Below are 27,119 nucleotides of genomic sequence, written 5' to 3' on the forward strand. Positions count from 1 at the left end.
ACGCAAAAATAAATAAGAATCCCCATGTACTTATCTCCCAGCCTAAACAGTTATCAATATGTAAAAATTTTTTTAACTTTATTTTATTCTTATAGGTGTCCATTGATGGAAGTGAAGGTGTAACAGGTTCAGGAATAATTGGAGAAAATGAGCAAGAGAAAAAAATGCAGGTGTGTAAGGCTACTTTTTTATATTTGAATCTCTTTCTCTCAGCATGTCTGGACCCTTCTAGGGATGAAAGCAAGAATTGGGAACTTACTACCTCTTTAGGGAAATTTTTACCAGTGAAGAAAAACAGTGTGCCTTCAGCAGCAGCTTTCTCCAGCTACCTCAGGTCTCAGAATTCATGATCTGGTTGAAAGTGGCACTAAAGAAGTAGAAATATCACAGAAATCCAGATGAAGCCTGTGTTCTGGAGTCCAAGGCAGTTTTGGAGACCAGGTGGTCTTCTGTCTGCCCCACCCATGGCAGTCTGTGAATCCTTTTTCTGGGCTTTCACCCTTACTGTGATTAAACTTTGCTACTTTGGTTGTTATGTCTTTTTGTTTCTTTTGCTTATAATTGATTCCTTCAGTACTTCCCTTTTCAACTTCTAGAGAGAGGGTCCAGCCTAGCTAATTATCATTGTTCCTTCTGGTCAAAGCTGTTTCTACCTCTTCTACCATATACCTTCCTGGGCTGCAGATGGCCACGGGTCAGCTGCCCTTGATTCAGATGCTCACCTTGGGTCCAGTCATTGGCTGTCCCTTAACAAGCTAATAGCCTAGAGCAGCAGTCAGTGCCTCCACAAGTACTGTAGTTAAGTACAGAGTAGTCACAGAAGCATTTTGGAAGCCCTACTGAACTGAACAAGTCAAAATTCAAGATTAGGTTTTGAATTTATGTGAAAACATAAATGTATTTGTTTGAGGGTAGGTGTTTGTGTGAGTGGGCGTTCTTGGAGTTTATATAATCATTGTAGTGTATTCTTGCTTTAATGCTGCTCCTTTTTGTTCTTAGCGATTAGTTCTAATGTTCTGTTGACTGTTTCTTCATAGCAGATTTTTTTTTTCATTCTTCCAAGAGTTTTTATCGTATTTAATTCCTAAAGTTATTGCTTCAGGACCACACTTGTTAAAAATTTACTTATTTATTTTTGGTTGCTCTGGGTCTTCATTGCTGCACTTGGGCTTTCACAAGTTGCAGTGAGCGGGGCCTACTCTGTCGCGGTGCACAGGCTTCTCATTGTGGTGGCTTCTTCTGTTGCGGAACACGGGCTCGAGGTGATTGGGCTTCGGGAGTTGCAGCATGTGGGCTTCAGTAGTCACGTCACAGGCTCAGTAGTTGTGAGGGCCACACTTTTTAACTTGAGCATGTTGTTGCTACTGACCATGGGAAATGTAGCTAGTCACAACTGGCATGTGCTATGAGTCTAAAATAATGCCAGATTTCAAAGACTTCTAATGAAAAAAGAATGTAAAATATCTCTTAATAATGTCTCCTATTGACAACATGTTGAAATGATAGTATTTTGGATATATTAGATACAATAATTACTAAAATTAATTTCACCTATTTTCACTTTTAAATGTAGTTACTAGAACATTTTAAATTATATATTTGGTTTGTAGTTGTGACTCATATGTCTGTTAAGAGCTGGACAAGAAGTTTCTGAATCTTCCATCCTCTAAAATAATTGTGTCCCATAGTTGAGGTTGAGGGCCAAGTACATGGTATTAAAAGGTCAAAATGTCCTATAGCCACTCTGCCAGAGTTGCTTAAGAGGTTGTAACTCTGTGCCTGGCTGAACTTTAAAGAGGTCTGTACCTAACACAATAAATTTTTTTTTATAGTCTTGTTTTAAAGCTTTAGTTTTTTTTTAAATTGTGATGTTTATAGTGTAGAGCTTTTTCTTTCACCTATAGCATAAGCATACTTGTTGTGCTGCTGAGCTGACCTCTTACTTGAAATCAGATTTCATAGGACAGCAAAGACCTAGAGTATTAAAAGCATGTACCCTCAAGGGAAGGTGGTTTTGCCCCTGGGGGACATTTGGCAGTGTCTGAAGACAGTTTTGGTTGTTACAGGTATTGGGCATCTGCTGGGTAGATGTCCTGCAAGGCATAGGACAGCCCACCTCAATAAAGAATTGTTCTATTCACAGTGTCAGTAGAACTCCATGTGAAAACACTCATCTATTTAAAGATGTCCACGTGTTCAGTTGTAAGAACTGTAAGGATGATGGGATGTATGTGTTTTGAGGAGGCTGTAACTGTTGTGATTACCCTCATGATGCACCACCCTTAGTTAAGCAGAAAACAGTATGGTATTAAAGTAGCATGTGATTTGTAAAAAAAAAAAAAAGTCTGAGTCAAGCTTCCATCCAGCTGTGTAGTAGCTGTGTGACTGTGAGCAAATGACTTAATTTTTTTGTATCTGAGATTTCTTATTAGCTAAATGAGAATAATAGCCTTTGTTTTACTCATCTCATAGGGTTGCTGCTGCTAAGTCACCTCAGTCGTGTCCGACTCTGTGTGACCCCATAGACGGCAGCCCACCAGGCTCCCCCGTCCCTGGGATTCTCCAGGCAAGAACACTGGAGTGGGTTGCCATTTCTTTCTCCAATGCATGAAAGTGAAAAATGAAAGTGAAGTTGCTCAGTCATGACCGACTCCTAGTGACCCCATGGACTGCAGCCTACCAGGCTCCTCCGTCCATGGGATTTTCCAGGCAAGAGTACTGGAGTGGGGTGCCATTGCCTTCTCCGAGTTTCATTTGATTAGTATTTTAGGTAATACATAAGAACATAATTTGTATATGTGTAAGCATTATACAACATTGTTGATGCCTTTACATGTTCTATAAGAACCCAAGGCCCTTGTTCATGGTTTCCATCAGTTTTGACTTCATTAAAAACCAGTTTTATTTATATTGGAGATCAAAGTCCTTTGGCTTGACAACTTTTTGTTTGTTTTAAGCTACACCATGGAATTTGTGGAATCTTAGTTCCCTACCAGGGATTGAACCCAGGGCCCCTGCAGTGAGAGAGCCAAGTCCTAACCACTAGACTGCCAGGAAATTCCCTGACTTGGCGGTTTTAATCAATCAAAGCTCTAATAACTAGTTAACACAAAAGGCCCATCAATCTAGCTCTTGAAAAAAAGAGATACGTTGTCAGAAGAATGTATCTTATGAGAAACTAAGAATTGGAACTGCTGAACAGCTATACTTCACAGGAATCAGAGTTGCAAAGGAATCAGGACTGGAGGCTGATGTCAGTCCTCCTTTTTCCTTCTTCTGCCCTCTTCCATGGCATCTCTGCTCCCTTCTTTTCTCTGCAGACAGGCTTCCTCTGCATCTTCATTGAGTGTGCATTTGGTTTCACCATAGCCATGCTTTCTCAGGTTTACTGCCCACAAGCAAGTCAAGATTTCCCTGGAGAATTTGTGGACTCAGCTTGACTTTTTAAGCCAGGCCATGTAAGTTATACCTCATTGGTCAGTCTTAGGTATGCCATCTTCCGTGATTATTAAGGTCTATGGCTAGGGTGGCAGACTCTCCCAGAACATGGGTTGGATAATTATCGCAAAACTCATTTAGTATAGACAGTTTGAATGTGGATCACATTTCATATATAGTTTCTGGGGAGTTCCCTGGTGGTCCAGTGGTTAAGACTCCGCACTTTCAGGGCAAGGGCACAGAAGTGATTCCTGGTTGGGAAACTAAGATCCCATATGCTGTGCAGGGCAGCCAAAAAAAAAAATGTATGTTCAGTACTTTTGTCTAGCTATGTGATCTTGAGCAAGTGAACCTTGCTTTTCTTAGGCTCTTTTTTTCATTCCTAAAGGAATGTATTAGATCACTGGTTATTAATCACAGGCCAGCATGAGTTTGAGCTGTGGGACTTTTGCAAAATAACCCAAGACTAACTTCCAGAGATTCTATTGGTAGGTCTGGGATGGAACCCAGGATTTAAAAATATATATATTATTTTTAGTGGTTTTTTTTTTTTAAATCAGAGACATATAAAGAAAAAAAAACCCAAAAGACCATATCTTACTCTACAGATAGCTATTGTATACTTTTTTTTTAAGTAATCATGGTTTCATGTTTATATTTAGATATCTAAAAATAAAGAGACATAAAAATAAAAAGTGAAGGACCTGGATAAACAAGGTCCTGCTTTAGCATGGGGAACTATGTTCATTATCCTGTGATAAATCATAATCGAAAAAAATATATATATAGATATAGGGTTGGCCAGAAAGTTCGTTCAGGTTTTTAGTTACAGTGTTTGGAAAAAACTGAACAAGCTTTTTGGCTAACCCAAAGGTATAACTGAATCCTTTTGCTGTACAGCAGAAATTAATGCAGCATTGTAAATCAACTGTCCTTCAATAAATTTTTTTAAAAACTGAAGGACCACTACCTTGTAGTATTCATTGTATAAAACCAGTGAAGATTTTTTTTGTTTTTTTAAAGTCTTCCTGTCAATGCTGACATGTCCCACGGTTCCCTAAAGGTCCCTCTGTTGCCATACTTCTAGTATTCCTTTCTTGAAAGAGAACATACTTTAAAAAATATTTCCGGTTGCTTTCATTTTGTTCTCCCAAGGAATATATTTACATCATAATATGCAAGTTTATATACAGCAAAAAATAAAAACTGTATCTGCCGTGTGCATCAGGGCATTATTGTAAATTGGATTTTACTGAACGAGGCAGCAAAAGGTACCAGTTATCCTCTGTCCTATGTCTATCACTCTCCAACTACATAAACTCTGCTGGCCCCAGCCAGAATGCGTTTATCTGATTTACACTGTGTAAATGAATGCTGTGTGAGATTTCATCTGACAAAGGAGTTTGACTCCTTAAAAAAATGTTTAAGAAAGGAAAAATACCACTGGTTTCACATAATATGTTCCTTTTAAAAACTTATTTATTACTTTACAGTGTTATATTGGTTTCTTCCATACATCAACATGAATCAGCCATAATATGTTCTTTACACAGATAAGCAAATAGGCCCTACATAACTTGCACAAGGTCACATAGTGAATTTATGATAGAGCTGAGGTTATCTCTTAATTCTCAGAACATACATTAAGCATAAAATAGTAATGAAGTCATTTTCTGTAAATGGTTTTAGAAGCTAATTAGTATTCACTGATAATAGCTTCTAAATGGCCCTTGACTCATTTCCCTTGTGATAACACATCAGGTGGTTTTTCTTTTTACAAGGACCACTTAAATACCTAAGCCTAGTTTATTAATTTAGCTTTTGAATTTTGAATTCTGTCCATTTTTGTCCTTGAAATATCCGCAGAATCATTAGTCAGTTGTCCTGGGTTGGTTTTCGTCACTCCATGGTTCCGATTATACAAACCGCGTTGGTCTCCTCGCCTCTTTTGTCTTTCACTGCGTTGTGCACCATTGCCAGTTTTCTCCTTTGAAACGCAGAACTGATCTTGGTCAATCCCTTGCTTTAAACTTTTTAGTATCTTTTACTTTGATTATCTAGGTTTGCACTTCAGAATGACACCTAAAACTCTTCCCAAATGTGGGCCTAAACTTCCCTTTCTTTTTTATGGTATTAATTCTATTATATAGATATAATATTCTTATATTAAGTTTCCATTTCTTCCAGACACACTTTCATACTTTTGGTGAAACTATTCCTACTGCCTGGACTGCTCTGCCCACCCCTCTTTTTCAACCTCCAGATTTTTTCTGTAGACAGCTTTCCCTAACCTATAGTTCTCCCAACTTTTAAATTTTGTCCCTCTAGAACTTTACGTGGACTGCCGTGATAGCAATTATTATATTCTATTATTGTCCTTCATTTATAGGACAGTTTAACTAGCTAGACTGAGAGCTCTACCAAGGCAGGGGCCATATCATTTATTGTTGTTGAAGTAGGTACTTAACCAGTCATTTGTCAAACATTTATTATTTCAGAACTTCTGCCATGGTGGAGTCAGAGGTGGGTGGAAAGGGAAATTAGTATGGAAATAGGATAAAAGAGAGTGGTAGACATAAAGCAAGTTCCAAAAAGAATAAAATAGTTTGAGAACTGAAAAGATAAATGTTGATTGGGATTGAGAGATAAAGGGTTTTATAAGGAAACATTTCCAGTAAAAAAAGGAGAGGCTTCCCATTCCATTCAAACATTCTATACATGGAGATAAAAAAGGTTTTTTGACTGTGTGTCCCTTGGCTATTTGGAGATTTTTCCAGGTGTTGTTGAGTCTCTGAGTCATGTCTAACTCTTTGCAACCCCATGGAATATAGCCAACCAGTCTTCTCTGTCTATGGAATTCTCCAGGCAAAAATACTGGAGTGGGTTGCCATTCTCCAGGAGATCTTCCTGACCCCGGGATTGAACCCGAGTTTCCTGCTTGGCAGGCAGATTCTTTACCACCGAGCCACCTAGGAAGTCCATTGTATGTTATATTGCATTGCTATTTCAGTGGTTTTCTTTTAAGAGGTTCCTTTTGCTAGTTGGTGTTGCTATGGGTACTCATCCTACTGTATTTTGCAAGAATGCCTTTATGCTGGGTCTGTTTTGGATAATTAGAGCTACTAGTGGAAATAGTTCTGTTGCAAATAGTGCTTACTAATAATTCTCATAATATGTCAATGTTAGTGACTTCAGTTGGTTTAGAAATAAGAAATTCTGTTACCAGCCTCACTTCTGCCATGCTGACAGAGACTTGGAGTTCTCAGTAGTTCTTCCAAAACTGGAGCTTCTGCCCCTTATGTCACCACCCCTGAGCTGTGGATGTTAGGATAAGAGCAGAAACAAGTACATTTTTGGAAAACATTTTGAATCCTCCTAACAGGTTTTAAGTTCAGTCTTAACTTCATTGTTTTGGCTTAATTAAATTAAATGCCAAACCTCTGATAATCTGTTTCATGCCAGAATTAAAACTTGTCCTAGGAGAGAATAACAGAACAGATTCAGGTGTGGGCCTTTCCTGAATAAAGTGCTGCCACCACCTGGTCTGAAGGTGTGGGCTGTTGGGCTTAATCTTTCAGACCTGGGAGATGATAAACTTGGTACTTTTAGAAAGGAAGAGAAGGAAACAGCAAGAACTCTCTTCTCATGATTTGGAGTCCCATGTACAATTAATTTCTGCCTTTAGAATTTGTGTAAAGCTTAATTCCAGTTCTGCTAAAATAAAACTTACACACTAATATATATATAATATATATATATTTTAAAAATGCTAAATAGAAACAAACCAAGATATTAACAGTTATTTTTTGCATGCTGGAATTACAGCTCACTTGAACTTTTCTCTTTACTCTTTGCTGTGGTAACCAAATTCGCCCAATGTATGTGTTACTGTTATAATCAGAAAAAATAATAGTGAAATTTTAAAAATAATAGTTACTTTTTAAGGGATTCATAGAAACTCTTCTGGTTCTTGCAAATAAGAGAAATTTTCTTATTCAAATTACCATTTATTTCCTTTTAATTTTACTAATATATATTTCACGTACTATACAGTTCACCAGTTTAACGTGTGCAACTCAGTGGTTTTAGTAGATTCACAGAGATGAACAGTGATCACCACAGTTTTAATTCTAGAACTTTTTTAACACCTCCCAAAAGATTTTTAGTTCCTTTGAATTATGCTCATATAGTTAGTGGTATAAACCCTTTACCTAGCACTGTGAGTAATGACCGGAGAAGGCAATGGCACCCCACTCCAGTACTCTTGCCTGGAAAATCCCATGGATGGAGGAGCCTGGTGGGCTGCAGTCCATGGGGTCGCAAAGAGTCGGACACGACTGAGAGACTTCACTTTCACTTTTCACTTTCATGCATTGGAGAAGGAGATGGCAACCCACCTCAGTGTTCTTGCCTGGGGAATCCCAGGGATGTCGGAGCCTGGTGGGCTGCCGTCTATGGGGTCGCAAAGAGTCGGACATGACTGAAGCGACTTAGCAGCAGCAGCAGCAGTGAGGTATGATGGCATATATGATATAGATTTTGACATTGAGGAACTGCTAGGCTAATAGGGAAGAAAAGGAAATACAAATTCTTTAAAATAAGACAGTAGCGACTCACGGCGGCCACAGCGCAGATTCGACTTCACTCGCTGGCAGTTCGCTCCGTGCCCTCTGCAACCATGTCTGACAAACCGATATGGCTGAGATTGAGAAGTTCGATAAGTCGAAATTGAAGAAAACGGAAACGCAAGAGAAAAATCCACTGCCTTGGAAAGAAACGATTGAACAGGAGAAGCAAGCAGGCGAGTCGTAATGAAGCGTGCGCCGCCAGTATGCACTGTACATTCCACAGCATTGCCTTCTTATTTTACTTCTTTTAGCTGTTTAACTTTGTAAGATGCAAAGAGGTTGGATCGAATTTAAATGACTGTGCTACCCCTTTTCACATCAAAGAATGGAGAACTACTGACAACGTAGGCTGCGCCTGCCTCTCCCATCTGCCTGTGTGGCTGGCAGGGAAGGAAAAGAACTTGCATGTTGGTGAAGGAGGAAGCTGGGTGGGACGACAGTGAAATCTAGAGTAAAAAGCTGGTCCAAGGTGTTCTGCGGGCTGTAAAATGCAGTTTAATCAGAGTGCCATTTTTTTTTGTTGTTCAAATGATTTTAATTATTGGAATGCACAATTTTTTTATTATGCAAATAAAAAGTTTTAAAACCTGAAAAAACAAAACAAAACAAAAGACAGTAGCATCAAGTGCCAAGTCCATGATACAAACTAAATATTACAGAGATGCTGAGGATTTGAAGAATCTGCTCTGTTTGGAATGATGAGAACAGGCATCATGAATTTAGAAGGATGGAATTTCCTAGGCAGAGAAGATGTGGAATTATATCTTTTTTTTTTTGTAAAGATACTTTCAATCTTCACCCATTTGGAAGTGTGTCCGTATTTTATCTAGATGTTTTAACATAAGCCTGTCTTTACTTAGAAAACTGCCCTGCAACATTTATTAATATACCACAATACATGAACATAGATAATTACTAGCTTGTAATTCAGCAATGACACTGAGATCTACTGCTTGTTTTTCCTTTTTTTCCCCCTGATTATTTATTTATTTATTTATTTTTTATTGAAGGATAATTACTTTACAGAACTTTGCTGTTTTCTGTCAAACCTCAACATGAATCAGCCATAGGTATCCATGTATCCCCTCCCTTTTGAGCCTCCCTCGCATCTCCCTCCCCATCCCACCCAGAGCTCTAGGTTGCCAGAGCCCCTGTTTGAGTTTCCTGAGCCATATAGCAGCAAATTCCCATTGGCTATCTATTTTACACATGGTAATGTAAGTTTCCATGTTACTCTTCCCATACATCTCACCCTCTCCTTCCCTTTCCCACTGCTTGTTTTTTAATTGATTTAACAGTTACAAGGAAAAGCCTAAGACAGACTCTGTATAGCCATCCATGTCCGTTTTGTAAAGACCGTACCACACCTTCTGTACTGTTATCCTCTAATGCGGGGCTCTCTCTGTCCCCCCAACCCTTGTAGCTCCTCCACACTCCCACCCCCCAACCCTCACCTCCCACCCGCCACCATTTAAGTGTGTATTGCTGTAGTGGATCATTGCTCAGAATGAAGAAGACCTGCCATTCCCACTTAGAATGATGAGGACCTGACCATTCCCAAAGTTTAGACAGCTCCATTCCAAAACAGCAGAATGATTTTTAAAAGTTGTTTTGTCCCTTACAGTATGGTAAATAAATTTTTTTAATTATCTACCCTAGAAAACTTTATTTGATGTAAATATATCCTGTGAATAAATGAAATATATTAAATCAGAGTGTTGTGCAGATTTTTAAAAATATCTAGGTGAAACCTGAAGATGGAGGGAACACATTATTTAGAAGCTTAAATATTTAGCAATATAAATAAAATTAATTTTTATTAGTTCTGATACCAGAATCAGATTCCATGAAGCATATTCATTTCCTTCGACACAGGGTTTATAAATATTAAAAAAAGAAAAAAGAATAGGAATAAAAAGCACCAGGCAATTGAAAATATGGAATTTTTATTTACCAAAAACTCCATGTTGATGTGCAAGTGATAGGGGGTGTGACAGAACCTCTTTTGGAACCGAGAGTTCTCTTTAATAGAAACAAAGAGATTCTAATAGCTCTTTGAAAAAAGGCCAGTAGAGTCATCTGTTTCACTTTGTTGTGTCTTTTATTTTCAGATTTTTCTGTCAGCTTTTAGCATCTGTTGTATCTCATCAGTCATGATGATATTTGCTCCATTATTTTGAAATCTTTACAATATAAAACAGCTTTTTGCAGAGTTATTTTTGAGCCAAATACGACAATCTGCATAGATAGGATGTGGCAGCACCGTCACTACATGCCCACAAAGTAGAAAGTCATGTCTTCAGGTTTCATGGTAACTTAATTTCTAAAATAGGTCATCATCTTTAAAAAACCTCTGTGGCAATTTAGTTGCGAAGTTGTATCTGACTCTTAACAACCCTGTGGACTGTAGCCCACCAAGCTCCTCTGTCCATGGGATTTCCCAGGCAAGAATACTGGAGTGGGTTGCCATTTCCTTCTCCAAAGAAACCTCTAGCATCAGTGCAATTATTTAAAGTCTTATGGTGTTCAGTTCCAGAGAAAGTGAAAGTGAAGTCGCTCTGTCATGTCCGACTCTGCAACCCCATGGACACAAGGCTCCTCCGTCCATGGGATTTTCTAGGGAAGAGTACTGGAGTGGGTTGCCATTTCCTTCTCCAGGGAACTTCCTGACCCAGGAATCGAGCCCAGGTCTCCCACATTGTAGACAGACGCTTTACCGTCTTGAACCACCAGGGAAATTCCAGAGAAGTGATCTTCTAAAGTGATAGTGTGTGATATTTGGCAAAACTAATACAATTATGTAAAGTTTAAAAATAAAATAAATTTAGAAAAAAATAAATAAATAAAGTGATAGTGTGAAAGTGTTAGTCGCTTAGTCGTGTCCAACTCTTTGCAACCCCATGGACTGTAGCCTGCCAGTCTCCTCTGTCCATGGAATTCTCTAGGCAAGAATACTGGAGTGGGTAGCCATTCTCTTCTCCAGGGGATCTTCCTGACCCAGAGATCGAACCCGGGTCTCTCTCCTGCTTTGCAGGCAGATTCTTTACCATCTGAGCCATTTTTTCCCCCACAGACTAGCATCATATAGATTCTGATGTCTCCCACAGGTGACTCAGATGATCTAACCCCTGCTTTTTCATTGGTTTTGAAATTGAAAATGACTTTTACATTGTTTTTAGAACATATGTACTCATATATATATATTTTTTTAAAAGCATTATTTTACATATATATACTATATTTTAATGGAGAAGGAAATGACACTGCGTTCCAGTATTCTTACCTCAGGAATCCCATAGACAGAGGAGCCTGGTGGGCTACAGTCTGTGGAGTTGCAAAGAGTAGGACATGACTGAAGTGACTTAGCACATTATATTTCCAAAAATATTATTATTATATATATATTATGTCATTTTAAAAATTTCAGAATTTTAAAATATTTTTAAAAATACACACACACACTTACTGGAATATGTCAAGGAACAGCTGCATACAGTGGACCAATGTATACTGCCTGGCTTAAGTTTTCAGTTTCCAATCTCTGAGTGCTGATTATGCCCCCTTGTGGATCTCCTGTTGACTTCTTCCAGAGCTGCTGACTTCAGCCACATAACAGAATTAACCCGACCGGCTCAGGATGATAGAATCTTCGTCTGAGTCTGGAACCTGAGTCTGGAAACCCACATTTTATCTTTTTTTTTTTCTGAAAATTGTAACTTCATCTACTTTATTTCTGTGTAAATACTTTAAATTGTACTTTTGGTCTCATCTAGATTGTCTTACAAGGACATGCAACAAGAGTAACTGCTAAATCTCAACAGAGTGGAGAGAAGGCCTTTCGATGTGGCTATGACGGATGTGGAAAATTGTATACAACAGCTCACCATCTGAAGGTATGTACGAAGGAAGGCTGTGTCTAGATATGAGGATACCTAGGACATTAAACGCCAACTTGATGTACTTGTAGCATTCAGACACCATTGTTCTCCCCCACCTATCAAGATACAAATGCTCACACTCATATACACACAAAAACCTATGCAGATTTTAGAAATAAACTCTTTGAGGACCAGGACTATGCTTTCTTCATCTTTGTCTCCCTCGTGTCCAGCATATGTCATAGCATATGATAGGTACTCTACATATTTGAATAAATTTTTCTCATGTGAAATTTATGTAATTATATGGGAGATGTGGATATAATCACTCCGTTAACAGTGATTTGCTGCAATCCAGCAAAAGTTGGTGTTGATTGTCCTGTCACATACATAGGCCAAGTATTTTGATTGAAGCTAAATACAATATACCATCACTCCAAAAAATAATAGCTAACTTTTATTGAATAACTTACAATGTGTCAGGAAGTGTGCATTTAGCATATTTGGAATAGCAGCCCCAGAGCCCATCTCTGCTGCCTATCAGTATGTAACCTTGACATGTTACTTGACCTCTTAGTACCTCATCTTCCTTATCTGTAATATTAGACCATAAAGATTATAAACCTCCCTCAATGAGTAGCTGTGAGAATTAAGTAAGTTAATTCTGTGCCTGTAAAGTACTGAAGAGAATGGCCTGGCAAGTGGTAAAGGTTCAGTAAATATCAGGCATTGTCATGAGTATTCATTTGTCACAGCAGCCCTCTATGGTAGGTACTATTATGCCCCCATTTTACAGAGAGAACTTTGAGGCTGAGAGAAGGCAGATGCCACAGTCACACCACTAGTCAGTGGTGAAGCCTTGCTTCAGATCAAGGCCCCTGTAGCAGCAGCTTCCACACTCTTAACTTTATGTTGTGTAGTGTCTCCTTGTACTCGCTCTCAATAGGTATATGTTCCATACAGACACCTTTGAGCAGTTTAGAAAAGCTCACACCTCCAATATTCCTGTTCCTTACTTAAAATGAGTACGTCTTAACATATAGCATTCGGTCTATATTGAGAATTAGTAGTTTTTGAGAAAAGTTATCTTCTGTCTTTCAAAAATAATATACAAGCAACAAAATAATTCAGCAGTTGGGGGCAAGGAGGAAGTCTTTGTGGAGACCATCTACCTGCAGAATGCCTCGAGGAAACAGACTCATGCTTTTGTTTTAATGACAGGTCCATGAGCGGTCACACACAGGAGACCGGCCTTACCAGTGTGAGCATGCAGGCTGTGGGAAAGCATTTGCAACAGGTAAAACTTTGAGTTATGTTTATTGGTTCCACTCGGGAGCAGAGACAGGTTAGAGGAAGGAACTGACCGCCTGCCTTGGTCTGAATTAGTGGGCGTGCAGTGACTAGTTTTCTAGTCTCTCCCTTTCTTCCTTTTGTCCCACTTGGTCTGTTCTCTTTGTGTTCTCATTTTTCTCCTCAGACCTGTTTCTGCCTACTGTGTTCATATTTCACTCCACACACTACTTTCTTTTAGCAAGAAACACAAAAGCTGAGCATTAACACTGACTCAGAGTTTAACATTAGGACAGACTCTGGGGGGAACCATGATCTGGGGCTTAGCAGTGGGATGGGTCCTGCCCTGGGACACATGCAGCAGGGCCAGGACTGGTGCTCGGACTCCTGACTTCCGCCCTGTTCTTCACTCCATGCCTCCATTCTGCTTCAAGATTTTGGAGTATGAGTAATGCACATGTAATAAGATGGGGACACTTTAAAAAAAGAAACACACAGTCTCTTCTAGTCAGAGATGAAACTGTTGAATTTTCAGCTGGACAGTCCTGATCTGTCATGCTGTAGTACCTGTTTAATAGTTATTCTATTGTGTTTGCCTATTATATCCTTGGTGTTTACTGTACTTTTCAACAGCTTAATCTCAGTGGGCATGCTTACAGGAATCTTGTATAATTAAATTTCTTTTAAATTTTTCTTGAAGGTTACGGATTAAAAAGTCATGTCAGAACTCATACAGGAGAAAAGCCATATCGGTGTTCAGAAGACAATTGTACCAAATCTTTCAAAACTTCAGGAGATCTACAAAAACATATCAGAACTCATACAGGTACTGGTGTGAAGAAATACTCTATCTAGGCCAGGAGTTCTTCATCTGCAGGGAGGGTCTTGGGGAAGTGGTTTCTGGAAGCGCTTCAGGGAGTCAGTATCAAGGGCTTCGCTTAAACTCATGAAACTCCATGTAGTCTGCCATTCATGCAGGTCTGTTGTTTCCAGGATGAGGGCCTGTAACATTGTTAGATTCTCAGTGGGTTCCGTGTTCCAAAAGATTAGCAGTGGCCCTAGACCACCAACCTTCTGTTTTCAGGAATTATCTGAGCAACAGGCTTATGTACCTAGGATTATATGTCTGCTTAGTAGCCCAACTGAGACCAGAACCTAAGGCACCCAATTTCTTTAGCATGGCTTCTCCTGCTTTAAGCTGCTCCTATAAAAAGAAAAGAATCTGACGTCCTTACAGCCCCACAGAAAGAAAGGCTTGTTCCTTTCTTGTGATCATTTTTCCTACCCTTTAAATTCCTTCTCTCCTTTTCCTACGGGGTACTTTGTTCAAATCTTCCTTCCCCTCCCCTCCTCTCCTTATATTTGATTATTTGCTGATTGGTGTTATAAAGGTAATTATTTGCTTTGGATTAGAGTTGGAAGACTTTCAGAAACTGTTGATAAGAGATGCTGGTATAAGCTGTTGACTAAGTAATATATTGATAGCATAAGGTCATTTAGTTTGAGATTTTACTGCAGATGTTTTAAACATAATCTTATCACTTTGTCCCCAGATATTTCTAAGTATTCTGAGATAGTTTAGCAAATTTTCATGGAGGATTCTTCCCGTTATCAGTGTTTAACTTTTAGTTCAAATATGATTCCAGATCGGCTTTACAGTGTTCAGAAACAAAGCTGTAGGTCCCTGGTTCTATTTCATTCATGCTCTTATTGTTATATGAAAGGCAGGTGTTTCTAAGCTCCCGAGAATAATAATATATTCAGTGAGTATTTTTAATGCATATTATGTGTGAGACACTAGATTTTAAAAAGACCAAAAATTTTTTTTCTTTTCTTAGGGGATTCCAAGGCTATTCTAACTTAATCCTTATGCTTGACTCTGTTTTTCTTTTGTATTTCTTTGTGATATGTAGTTCTTTGTCGCTTATCTCAGTTCATTTTTTAGTATGCCTTTCTGGATGACTCCTGTCTTGGAAAGTCATGTAATCAGTGATGAGTTTTGAATACTATTCAGGTTTTCCTATGTAAATTAACATTTGGAGTAGACAATGCTGTTTGCAGAAAAAAATAAAACAAGAAAAACAAAGGGAAGCTCAATACAAAAAGGCTATAGAGTCTGAGCATGAATGATCCTAAGCAGAATTGAAGTATAAGACATTTTAGTATCTGTGTATTTTTGCACCATTTAATGTATTTCCCTTTGTGTTTTCAGGAGAAAGGCCCTTTAAATGTCACTTTGAAGGCTGTGGTCGGTCTTTTACAACATCAAACATTAGAAAAGTGCATATTAGGACACATACAGGAGAAAGACCTTATTACTGCACAGAACCAGGATGTGGGAGGGCATTTGCCAGTGCAACCAATTATAAAAACCACGTGAGAATACACACAGGTAACGGTCTCTAGTTCTTGGTCTTCTGTCTTTCAAGGCTCAGTTTTAACTCCTGCCTCTCCCATAAACCATTTGCAGGAATCTCTTCCCTCCTTCCTGCCACAGCAGTGGATTACATAAATTGAACAAACTTCGCTTTAGCATTTATACATTTATTTATGCAATAGTTACTGCATGTCTGCTGTGTGTTCCCCTGCTAGGCATCAAAAATGCAGAGATAGACAAAACATGTCAAGGGCAGTTGATTTAGGGAGGGGTCATAGACATAATTGTTGCAGAGTATCTATGTATATATTTTTTTACCAGCTTTATTGAGATATAATTCATACACTATACAATTCATCCATTAAACTATATGATTCATTGTTTTTTTAGTATATTCACAAGGTTATACAACCATCACCACAATCCAATTTTTATAGATATTTTCTGCTGTTTTTTTTTTTTTTAACTTTTTTGATGGTGCCATTTACAGCACAAAAGCTTTTAATTTGATGCTCTGCTTTGTGGTTGTATTTTTTTATAGTTGACATATAATTGATTTACAATTCTGTATTAGTTTCAGGTGGTTGTATTTTTGATGGGAATGGAGAGGAGAATGAGAGGATACATTAGTTTTATAAGAAGTTTTTAATGTATTATTTTTATTACTCATATTAAGAGTAAACTTGTGATAATTCAAAATTAAAAGACATTTAGAATGGAATGTTAGTTGTGTAAGGTAGTATTTCTCAGGCTACATTCTACAGATGCTGGATATCTCTGGAAATATTTTCAGGCATCTATAGCAATCCCTTTACTTTGAGAAAGGTACATTAATAAGTTTTGGATACTGTTTGGGAATGGTACATTAATAAATTTGGATACTGCTATGGACCTAAGAGAAGCAGAAGATATTAAGAAGAGGTGGCAAGAATACACAGAAGAACTGTACAAAAAAGATCTTCACGACCCAGATAATCACGATGGTGTGATCACTGACCTAGAGCCAGACATCCTGGAATTTGAAGTCAAGTGGGCGTTAGAAAGCATCACTACGAACAAAGCTAGTGGAGGTGATGGAATTCCAGTTGAGCTGTTTCAAATCCTGAAAGATGATGCTGTCAAAGTGCTGCGCTCAATATGTCAGCAAATTTGGAAAACTCAGCAGTGGCCGCAGGACTGGAAAAGGTCAGTTTTCATTCCAATCCCTAAGAAAGGCAATGCCAAAGAATGCTCAAACTACCGCACAATTGCACTCATCTCACATGCTAGTAAAGTAATGCTCAAAATTCTCCAAGCCAGGCTTCAGCAATACGTGAACCGTGAACTTCCTGAGGTTCAAGCTGGTTTAGAAAAGGCAGAGGAACCAGAGATCAAACTGCCAACATCTGCTGGATGATGGAAAAAGCAAGAGAGTTCCAGAAAAACATCTGTTTCTGCTTTATTGACTATGCCAAAGCCTTTGACTGTGTGCATCACAATAAACTGTGGAAAATTCTGAAAGAGATGGGAATACCAGACTACCTGACCTGCCTTCTTGAGAAATCTGTATACAGGTCAGGAAGCAACAGTTAGAACTGGACATGGAACACCAGAGTGGTTCCAAATAGGAAAAGGAGTATGTCAAGGCTGTATATTGTCACCCTGTTTATTTAACTTCTATGCAGAATACATCATGAGAAACGCTGGACTGGAAGAAGCACAAGCTGGAATCAAGATTGCCGGGAGAAATATCAATAACCTCAGATATGCAGATGACACCACCCTTATGGCAGAAAGTGAAGAGGAACTCAAAAGCCTCTTGCTGAAAGTGAAAGTGGAGAGTGAAAAAGTTGGCTTAAAGCTCAACATTCAGAAAACGAAGATCATGGCATCCGGTCCCATCACTTCATGGGAAATAGATGGGGAAACAGTGGAAACAGTGTCAGACTTTATTTTTGGGGGCTCCAAAATCACTGCAGATGGTGACTGCAGCCATGAAATTAAAAGATGCTTACTCCTTGGAAGGAAAGTTATGACCAACCTAGATAGCATATTGAAAAGCAGAGACATTACTTTGCCAACAAAGGTCCGTCTAGTCAAGGCTATGGTTTTTCCTGTGGTCATGTATGGATGTGAGAGTTGGACTGTGAAGAAGGCTGAGTGCCGAAGAATTGATGCTTTTGAACTGTGGTGTTGGAGAAGACTCTTGAGAGTCCCTTGGACTGCAAGGAGATCCAACCAGTCCATTCTGAAGGAGATCAGCCCTGGGATTTCTTTGGAAGGAATGATGCTAAAGCTGAAACTCCAGTACTTTGGCCACCTCATGTGAAGAGTTGACTCATTGGAGAAGACTCTGATGCTGGGAGGGATTGGGGGCAGGAGGAGAAGGGTCGACAGAGGATGAGATGGCTGGATGGCATCACTGACTCGATGGATGTGAGTCTGAGTGAACTCTGGGAGTTGGTGATGGACAGAGAGGCCTGGCGTGCTGCGATTCATGGAATGGCAAAGAGTCGGACACGACTGAGCAACTGAACTGAACTAAACTTATGGATAGAGAGGAAGGAAGATTTAAAGAAAATTTACTTTTTTTAGAAAAAAATTACTCTGTCAATGCTATAGAAAGAAGTTAAAGGGAGATGAGGCCATAAGCAAGGAGACTGATTAAGGGCCATTAGAATATTTTAAGTGAGTGAGATGGAGAAGGATAAAAATGAAAGACATTGAAGAGGTATCAGCAAAGGACCTGATGACCAACTTAGTCATGAGGAATGAGAAGAACTTGTCTTCTAGCTTGTGTAATAGGTTCAGTGATAATGCTAAGATGAGGAAGACCAGGTTGGGAAGGGAAGATAATAGTGTGGGTTTGCAATATATAGTTCTCTGGGTTTCCCTCACCACCTGAACTCTCACCATCTGTATATTTGCTGTAACGGTTTGTAAAATTTTTACTCATAATTTGATTCAAATTGAAACCCCACCATAATGAATCCACTTGATACATGCATTTTTCTATAAAAGGAAAAGATTTTAAGTTGCATATGAATCTAAATGAGAGAACATAGAATACACTGTGGTAATATTTCTGATGCAGTCATATCTTATACTCACATTGTATATTATACATTACTTTTTTTATTATACATTATTGCCATCATCTTGCCCACATTATTTGTGTTTCCTAAGAAAGTAGAATATCCTGTGAAAACCTCAGAGGCCTGGAAAAGATGGCTGTAGATTAGAAAAAAAATTGTCTTTTGCTAATATAATCTGAATTCCTGTCTGTCTTTAAGATTTGTTGTTCAGTTGCTAAGTTGTGTCTGACTCTTTGCGATCCCTTGGACTGCAGCACACCAGGCTCCCCTGTCCTCCACTATCTCCCAGAGTTTGCTCAAATTCATGTCCATTGAGTCAGTGATACTATTGAACCATTTCATCTTCTGCACCCCCCTCCTCCTTTTGCCTTCAGTCTTTCCCAGCATCAGAGTCTTTTCCGATGAGTTGGCTCTTTGCATCACATGGCCAAATATTTTTAAGATACTTCATTTTAAACTTATAGTACATGTTTGTGGTGTAGAAAGAAAACAAAATTCCTATTTGATACTCTGCTATTATTGTGTATTATACACAAACTTATACATGCTACTGAGTTCAGAGTGTTAATAATTAGATAAATGGTGTTTTAAGTGCTTCATTTTATGCAGACATTCTTGGTGGGTTAAGAACCTTTTTGTAATATTTGGGGAAAATGGTTGGGGTTTTTAGATGGATTGGGAAAACTATTTTTCCCATCTAAAGTAATGGAATATAGAAAGTTAGCCATTCAACATGTTTTATGGGCAAATTAGATTACAGTCAGAGGGATGCCTGCTTCCCAAGTGGCTCATTGGGAAAGAATCTGCCTGCAATGCAGGAGATGCTGGTTCAATCCCTGATTGGGAAGATCCCCTAGAGAAGGACATGGCAACCCATTCCAATATTCTTGCCTGGGAAATCCCATGGACAGAGGACCCTGGCAGGCTACAGTCCATGGGGTTGCAAGAGAGTTAGACACTACATAGCAACTAAACAACCACCACAAAGAGGAATGCCTACATTAAGTTTGGTCATTATGATCTTTGGAATATGCAGGTAGCGTAGTGCTTTCAAATGTGGCTGTACATCGGATTCACCTTTTTAAAATAGACTGATTCCACAGATCCTGTCTGCAAAGATTTTGACAGTTTTACTGAGGTGAGGCCCAGGTATCAGTATATATTAAAAATCCTCCAGGTCTTTTAAATGCATACATGGTTAAAAGTCACTAAAGTAAGGATATCCAGTGGCGGTTTAGTTGCTAAGTTGTATTCGACTCTTGCCACCCCATGGACTGTAGCCCGCAAGGCTCCTCTGTCCATAGGATTTTCCAGGCAAGAATGTTGGAGTAGGTTGCCATTCCCTTCTCCAGGGAATCTTTAAAACCCAGGGATCAAACCCGGGTCTCCAGCACTGCAGGCAGATTCTTTATCTATTGAGCTCTCAGGGAAATCCCCTCAAGGATATCCAGTAGGTAGTTGTAAATGTTGGCCTGACCCAGGAAGTAGGTCTGGGTTGGAAGAAAAGATTGGCTGATGATCATCAAGTAGATAATACAATTAAAGCCCACATTATGTATAAGTGGAGCATAAGACTCAGCTTGTAAAATGCGGTCCATTTTAGGAGAATGATGAGATGACCAACCCAGTTGAGAGTGCAGCTAGCCATTGCTGCTGCTGCCGCTGCTAAGTCGCTTCAGTTGTGTCCGACTTTGTGCAACCCCATAGACGGCAGCCCACCAGGCTCCGCCGTCCTTGGGATTCTCCAGGCAAGAACACTGGAGTGGGTTGCCATCTCCTTCTCCAATGCATGAAAGTGAAAAGTGAAAGTGAAGTCGCTCAGTTGTTTCTGACTCTTCGTGACCCCGTGGACTGCAGACTACCACGCTCCTCCATCCATGGGATTTTCCAGGCAAGAGTACTAGAGTGGGGTGCCATTGCCTTCTCCACAGCTAGCCATTAGGGAGCTCTAAAGTGCAACTCAGATCCATTTATGTCTCCATGAGAAGATGCTCAACATTGCTATCACCCAGGAAATGGTAAACGAAACCACAATGAGATATCACCTCACACCTGTCAGAATGGCTATTATCAAAAAGATAGTAACAAGTGTTGATAAGGATGTGAAGGAAAAAAAATCCTCTTGCACTGTTGGTAGGAATGTAAATTGGTACAGCCACTACAGAAAACAGTTTGGAGTTTCCTCAAAAATGAAACAGAACTACCATACAATCCAGCAATTCCACTTCTGGGTATTTGAATGAAGAAAATAAGACACTAATTTAAAAAGATATATACACCCCTGTGTTTATTACAGCATTATTTGCAATATCCAGGATATGGAAGCAACCTAAGTGTCCACTGATAGGTGAATGGATAAGTGTGATACATTTACATACAAACATACAGTGGAGTATTAACCATAAAACATAATGAAGTCTTGCCATTTGTGACAACATGGTTGGACCTAGAGGGTATTATGCTAAGTGAAATGTCAGACAGAGGAAGACAAATACTGTATGATTTCACCCATATGTGGAACTTTAACAAACCAAATGAATAAACAAACATAAAGACAGACTCATAGATAAAGAAAACAAAACTGGTAGTTGCCAGAGGGCAGGGGATTGGTGGATGAATAAAACAGGTAAGGGAGATTAAGAGGTATAAACTTCCAGTTATAAAATAAATGAGTTATACAATGTGCAGCATAGAGAATATAGTCAATAATATTGGAGTAACTTGGTATGTTGACAGACTTATCATGGTGATGATTTTGTCATACATAATATTATTGAGTCACTATGTTATACACCTGAAACTAATATAATAAGTCAGTTATATCTCAATTGTAAAAACTATAGTTTCAAGACAAAACCAGAAAAAAACAACGCCCCCCGCCCCGGCCCCATGTATTTATATCTTGACTGTGGTTTGGTGCCACATAGTGGCAGTCACTGCTCAAGCCTGAATATGAGTAGGGCTGGTTCTCTGAATTGGAGTTGCCTGACATTTTCCTGCCTGGTCTTGCCCTCATCATGTCTCCTCCACAACTATTCCCCAAGATAAAAACTTCAACCTATAGTACTAGAATAAACAAGCCCACCAAGAAGAGTTAAATCTTTGTTTGTAGTTTTTCCCTATTCCAGGTAGTCCAAGACTGAGACTATTAAATACTGTATATATGAGTTACTTTAGCTTCTCCTCCCCAACCCTGGCCCCCATACCTCTTCTAAGTGGTTAAAAGTGTTGATTTAAACTACAATTAGGCTAATTTGTTCCGGTTTGGTTTCCCTCACTGTGTTAGATTCCCTGCGCGGCACCCTCCCACAACATACAAACAGTGTCTAGATATTGTGATATTAAATAATTATTGGTAATTTTGTTCTTTATAAAAAGCATCCATCTTTTATACAGTCAGAAATACTCATGGATGAGATGGAATGTACATGGAGTTGTTTCAGAGGGGGCAAACGTGTGGCGAATAATTGATAGTTGAAGCTAAATGATTGATTTATTGCACTGTTTCTCTATACTTGTGTGTATGTTTGAAATTTTATATAATGAAAAGTTCTAAAAATATGTGCACTGCCTGTATTAATTCTCAGACTGTTTCATGGAAAAAGAATTGCTTTGCATTGAATTGTTTTTAGTGAATATTTAATAGCTTTGGATTGGTTGCAAGAAGTCAAGTGAAGTTAATATGAAATATGTGTCCAGACTATATCTCATACACTTTTTAGAAAATGTTTGTTTTTTATCCTTATAAAACCCTTAGGGTAAGCTACATACATTATACTAATAATTGCATTTATTATTTTTATTATTATTTTGGGCTGTACCAAGTGGCTTGTGGGATTGACCCCAGGTTCTCTGCAGTGAAAGTGTGGAGTCCTAACTACTAGACTGCCAGGGAATTCCCTACATTTATTATTTCCATTATTAATATAGTATCACTAATGATATGTAGATTATCTAGTTATAAGTAACAAGAACAGTTTCATCAATGCTTTTTTTGTGTGTGGCTCTCTGTGTGGCATGTGAGATCGTAGTTCTCCAACCAAGGATCGAACCCATGCCCCCTGCAGTATAAGTGCCTAGTCATAACCACTGGATTGCCTGGAAAGTCCTCATCAAAGCTTGTAGCTGGGCAGTAAATATCTCCATCCTTATTTTTCACATTTCTTGAAATTAAACAAAAAGTGGTATTCAAGTGTGGGGTATGACTCAGGTTGCAGACCACCTTTTGAGCCAAGTTGAAACCATAGTCAGAGAGTCTTTTCTTATGCTGTGCCTTACAGCAGGATAGAAAGGGATTTGACAACTGTTTACTTTTGCTACTAGTGGTTTCCCTCCCCCTTCATTCCCCGTCCACCTCCTAGAAGGTATGGAATGATTATGCCTTCATAACTGAAAATTGATTTTTTTTTCCCGGTGCCATTCTTTTCTTAGGGGAAAAGCCATATGTTTGTACAGTCCCTGGGTGTGACAAAAGGTTTACAGAATATTCCAGTTTGTACAAACATCATGTTGTTCACACTCACTCCAAACCATACAACTGTAATCACTGTGGGAAGACATACAAGCAGATCTCCACACTGGCCATGCACAAACGAACGGCGCACAACGACACTGAGCCCATCGAGGAGGAGCAGGAAGCCTTCTTTGAGCCTCCCCCAGGTAAGGGTTTTCCCCAGTATTTTATTTTTATGTCCAGTATTTTATTGTTTGAAAATCAATAGTTACGAGCATAATGTATGATTGAAAGCATTATCTCTAACCATAAAGTTTCATTCAAATAGTCGCACAAAAATACCGTTTACAACTGCAATAATTGCTATCAAAGTAAGGTACTTAATGCTCTGAGATGTAAGAGGGGAAATTAGTCTCAAAGGTCAGAGACAACTCCCCTGAAGAAGTGATTTTTGGAGAGATCATGGGTTCACTCGGTGTACGGGCAGGGATGTACAAGGGTTGGGGGGTAGGGTGGTAAACAGGGAGCAGAGGCAGGAGAATGTTCCAAATGGAGGGACTGGCACATGCAAAAAGCCCTGAGGTTGGAGAGAGCCAAGTAAATTGGAGAGACTGAACGAAGCCTGGCCAGCATGGCATTTCTGCCTGGGAGGGTGATATGACATGAGGCTGCACAGCAGGGTAGGGGTAGCTAGACTATTTGGGTGTATTAGAATGTTGGTCTTAATCAAGAGTGGTGAAGCATTCCTAAATAACTCTTAGTTGATTCATGTCTATTCAGTAGTGTTGTGGGAGACAAAAACATTCATTTCAGTAAGGATAAACTCTTGAGAAAAACAGAATTAGATTCCATGATTTCAGTTAAATAACACAGCATAGTTAAATAGATTAAAATGAAATAGGTTTTTCTGAAACAGAACAAAACATATATATTGTCCTGTTTCATTGAGTAGTTCCTAAATGAAGTAAGTTTGAAAATTAAAACATTCTTACCCAATCTTACAACTAATATTAAAGGATTGAAAAACATACAGGTAGGGAAAAAAATGGAGAATAAGGAAAAGAACAGATCATTCACTATCTACTCAAATAATTCCGTGTAATTCTAATTTATCTTTTCAGATATTAGTCGTGTGATAGTAAGAAAATACAGAGAAGGAAATGGCAATCGATTCCAGTATTCTTGCCTAGAGGATCCCGTGGACAGAGGAGCCTGGTGGGCTGCTGTCCATAGGGTCACACAGAGTCAGACACGGCTGAAGCGACTTAGCATGCATGCATGCATTGGAGAAGGAAATGGCAACCCACTCCCATATTCTTGCCTGGAGAATCCCAGGGACAGAGAAGCCTGGTGGGCTGCTGTCTATGGGGTTGCACAGAGTCGGACATGACTGAAGTGACTTAGCAGCAGCAGCAGCAGTAGCAGTAAAAAAATAACATTTCCTTCACTCTTTTTAAAATATTTCGTCCATATCACAGGGTTTGCAGGATCTTAGTTCCCTGACCAGGGATTGAACCCAGGCTCCATCAGTGAAAGCACCAAGTGCTAGCCACTGGACTACCAGGAACTTCCCAACAATTCCTTTCCTCTCAAATGCTATGCTGTTTTCTAGCCATAGCACTGTAAGTGTGCTTGGTTAGATGTTAACAATTGCTGCTAAATCCTTGCAATTATAAAGTAGACTTTAATGATGTCAAACTTGGGTTTAAGACTGTTCCCTTTTTAATCTTCCTCAATCTCTTCCTTAAATGTTAACATTTCAGATTGTCAGAATTTCTTGTGTTCTAGAAGATAACCTATGATATACATGTTATTAAAAAAAGTTAAACTAAGATTGTTTTTCCGAGAATAAGAATGGGTTTGTGTTCCTTTTCTCCCATGTGATGCCCTACGTTTTGAACCCCGTTGGAGTAATGGTATAATAATAATAAATGGCCGTGCGTGCATGCTAAGTCATATCAGTTGTATCTAACTCTTTGTGACCCTATGGACTGTAGCCTGCAGGAATCCTCTGTCCATGGGATTCTTCAGGCAGAAATACTGGAGTGGGTTGCCATGCCCTTCTCTGGGGCATTCTCCTGACCCAAGGATTGAACCTGCATCTCTTATGTCTTCTGCACTGGCAGGCGGGTTCTTTACCACTAGCGCCACCTCAGAAGCTCATCTGCCTGTGTCTTGTGTGTGTGCTCAGTCGTGTCCAACTCTTTGTGACCCTTTGGACTGTAGACCACTAGGCTCCTCTGTCCGTGGGATTTTGCAGGCAAGAATACTGGAGTGAGTTGCCATTTCCTCCTCCAGGCAATCTTCCCGACCCAGGGATCAAATCCACATCTCCTGCACTGGCAGGTGGATTCTTTACCACTGAACCACCTTGGAAGCCATGGAACAGAACAAAAAGAAATGAAATGATGAGTGTCATAGGGATTACACCATGATGACCATAGCTGTATGAGTGCAGGCATCAACCATAACTTTGAGAAGTACTCTTAAATTAGCATATAAAGTCCTTTGAATTAAAAAAAGAAAATTACCCTTTTTCTGGCCTCATGAGATGTGGAAAGCAGTAGAAGAGAGGGATAAGGCATCTTACTGGTTGCCAAGTATGGAAGTAATGGACAGTGGAAATTTCTGTTTACTTGCTGATTTTTTGTGAAATAAAAAAGTGGGTGGGAGTTCCTGTTCAGTCACTTATGAAATTATTAACCTTTCCCCAGATAATACTGTCTTTACACAGTGATATCATTGTGTACTGATGACTTGCAATAAGTCACTCTTGTTAAAGAGTAAGTAACTTAGTGTTAGTACATTGTGTTTACACACCATTCTGGTTTTGGGGTTAATATTTATGAAGATTGTCTTATCATTTTTAACAGCTTCTTAAGTGACTGCAAGAACTTAGCACATATTTGCCATGTTAGAAGGGTTACTTGCTAGTTAGTCTCCCTGTGCAGTTCCCCCACTCCTCACCCCAACACACATGCACAGTGTTATATAATTATGCCAACTAAGGGAGTAAGCAAGGTCTCTCAAAATTAGAACAGTTACTCTTTATGTGGAAAAGTTTAGTTCAGTCTGCTTGGATTTGGTTTGGCTTTGCAAAAGAGCAGGTGGAGAGATCGGCAGGAGGTGTTAGAAATCATTTTCATGGTTTAGAATTCAGTACAGTCTTTTGGACTCTGTGGGAGAGGGAGCTGGGGGATGATTTGGGAGAATGGCATTAAAACATGTATAATATCATATAAGAAACGAATCGCCAGTCCAGGTTCAATGCGGGATACAGGAAGCTTGGGGCTGGTGCACTGGGATGACCCAGAGGGATGGTATGGGGAGGGAGGTGGGAGGGGGGTTCAGGATGGGGAGCACGTGTACACCCATGGCGGATGCATGTTGATGTAGGGCAAAACCAATACAATATTGTAAAGTAAAAAAAAAAAAAAAAAAGAATTCAGTACATATGCCCTTTCATTTTTGTCAGTTTCTCCATAATATTTAAAATATTCTGTTTTCTAAAGAGCTTGGTAGGTTGATCAAATAAATGATTCATTTGTTTTAAACAGGTCAAGGTGAAGATGTCCTTAAAGGGTCCCAGATCACATATGTTACAGGTGTAGAAGGGGATGACGTCGTATCTACCCAAGTAGCCACAGTAACCCAGTCTGGGTTGAGTCAACAGGTTACACTCATATCCCAGGACGGGACTCAGCATGTAAGTACCCACCAAAAGCCAGACACATTAAATAATATTTCTCTGAGCCTGGGCTCGAAAGGCAGGTTGGGTCCCAGTTGAAGAAAGCCTTGAATTAGAGCACAAAGTTTGGAGTTCAGCTTGTGAGCAGTGCTAGATCTCCTGAAGAAAGAGACTCTTTTTTGCTGAAAGAGACTACACGCAAGGAGGTCCATAAAGAGAGAAGGTTTGTCACTCTGTAGAATTCACGTGGTGGAATGGGTATCTTTCAAAGGTAAGGTGATGAAGGTCAGGAA

At 39.3% G+C, this 27,119-nt stretch overlaps 1 protein-coding gene and 1 pseudogene across 4 annotated transcripts in view; both read left to right on the plus strand.

Annotated features, from left to right (window-relative positions):
- ZNF143 (zinc finger protein 143) overlaps positions 1-27,119 on the plus strand; it is a 67,161-nt gene that overhangs the window by 22,761 nt on the left and 17,281 nt on the right. For all 4 annotated transcript variants that reach the window (XM_070383908.1, XM_070383907.1, XM_014478006.2 and 1 more), the window contains exons 7-13: positions 96-170; positions 11,840-11,959; positions 13,166-13,241; positions 13,935-14,060; positions 15,447-15,626; positions 23,117-23,344; positions 26,696-26,844. In XM_070383908.1, coding sequence (XP_070240009.1) covers positions 96-170; positions 11,840-11,959; positions 13,166-13,241; positions 13,935-14,060; positions 15,447-15,626; positions 23,117-23,344; positions 26,696-26,844 — 954 coding nt within the window. The remainder of the gene's footprint in view (positions 1-95; positions 171-11,839; positions 11,960-13,165; positions 13,242-13,934; positions 14,061-15,446; positions 15,627-23,116; positions 23,345-26,695; positions 26,845-27,119) is intronic.
- LOC138991001 (thymosin beta-4-like) lies at positions 8,102-8,677 on the plus strand (annotated as a pseudogene).

The sequence above is a fragment of the Bos mutus genome, chromosome 15 (genome assembly GCF_027580195.1).
Source record: "Bos mutus isolate GX-2022 chromosome 15, NWIPB_WYAK_1.1, whole genome shotgun sequence".
Classification (NCBI taxonomy): domain Eukaryota; kingdom Metazoa; phylum Chordata; class Mammalia; order Artiodactyla; family Bovidae; genus Bos; species Bos mutus.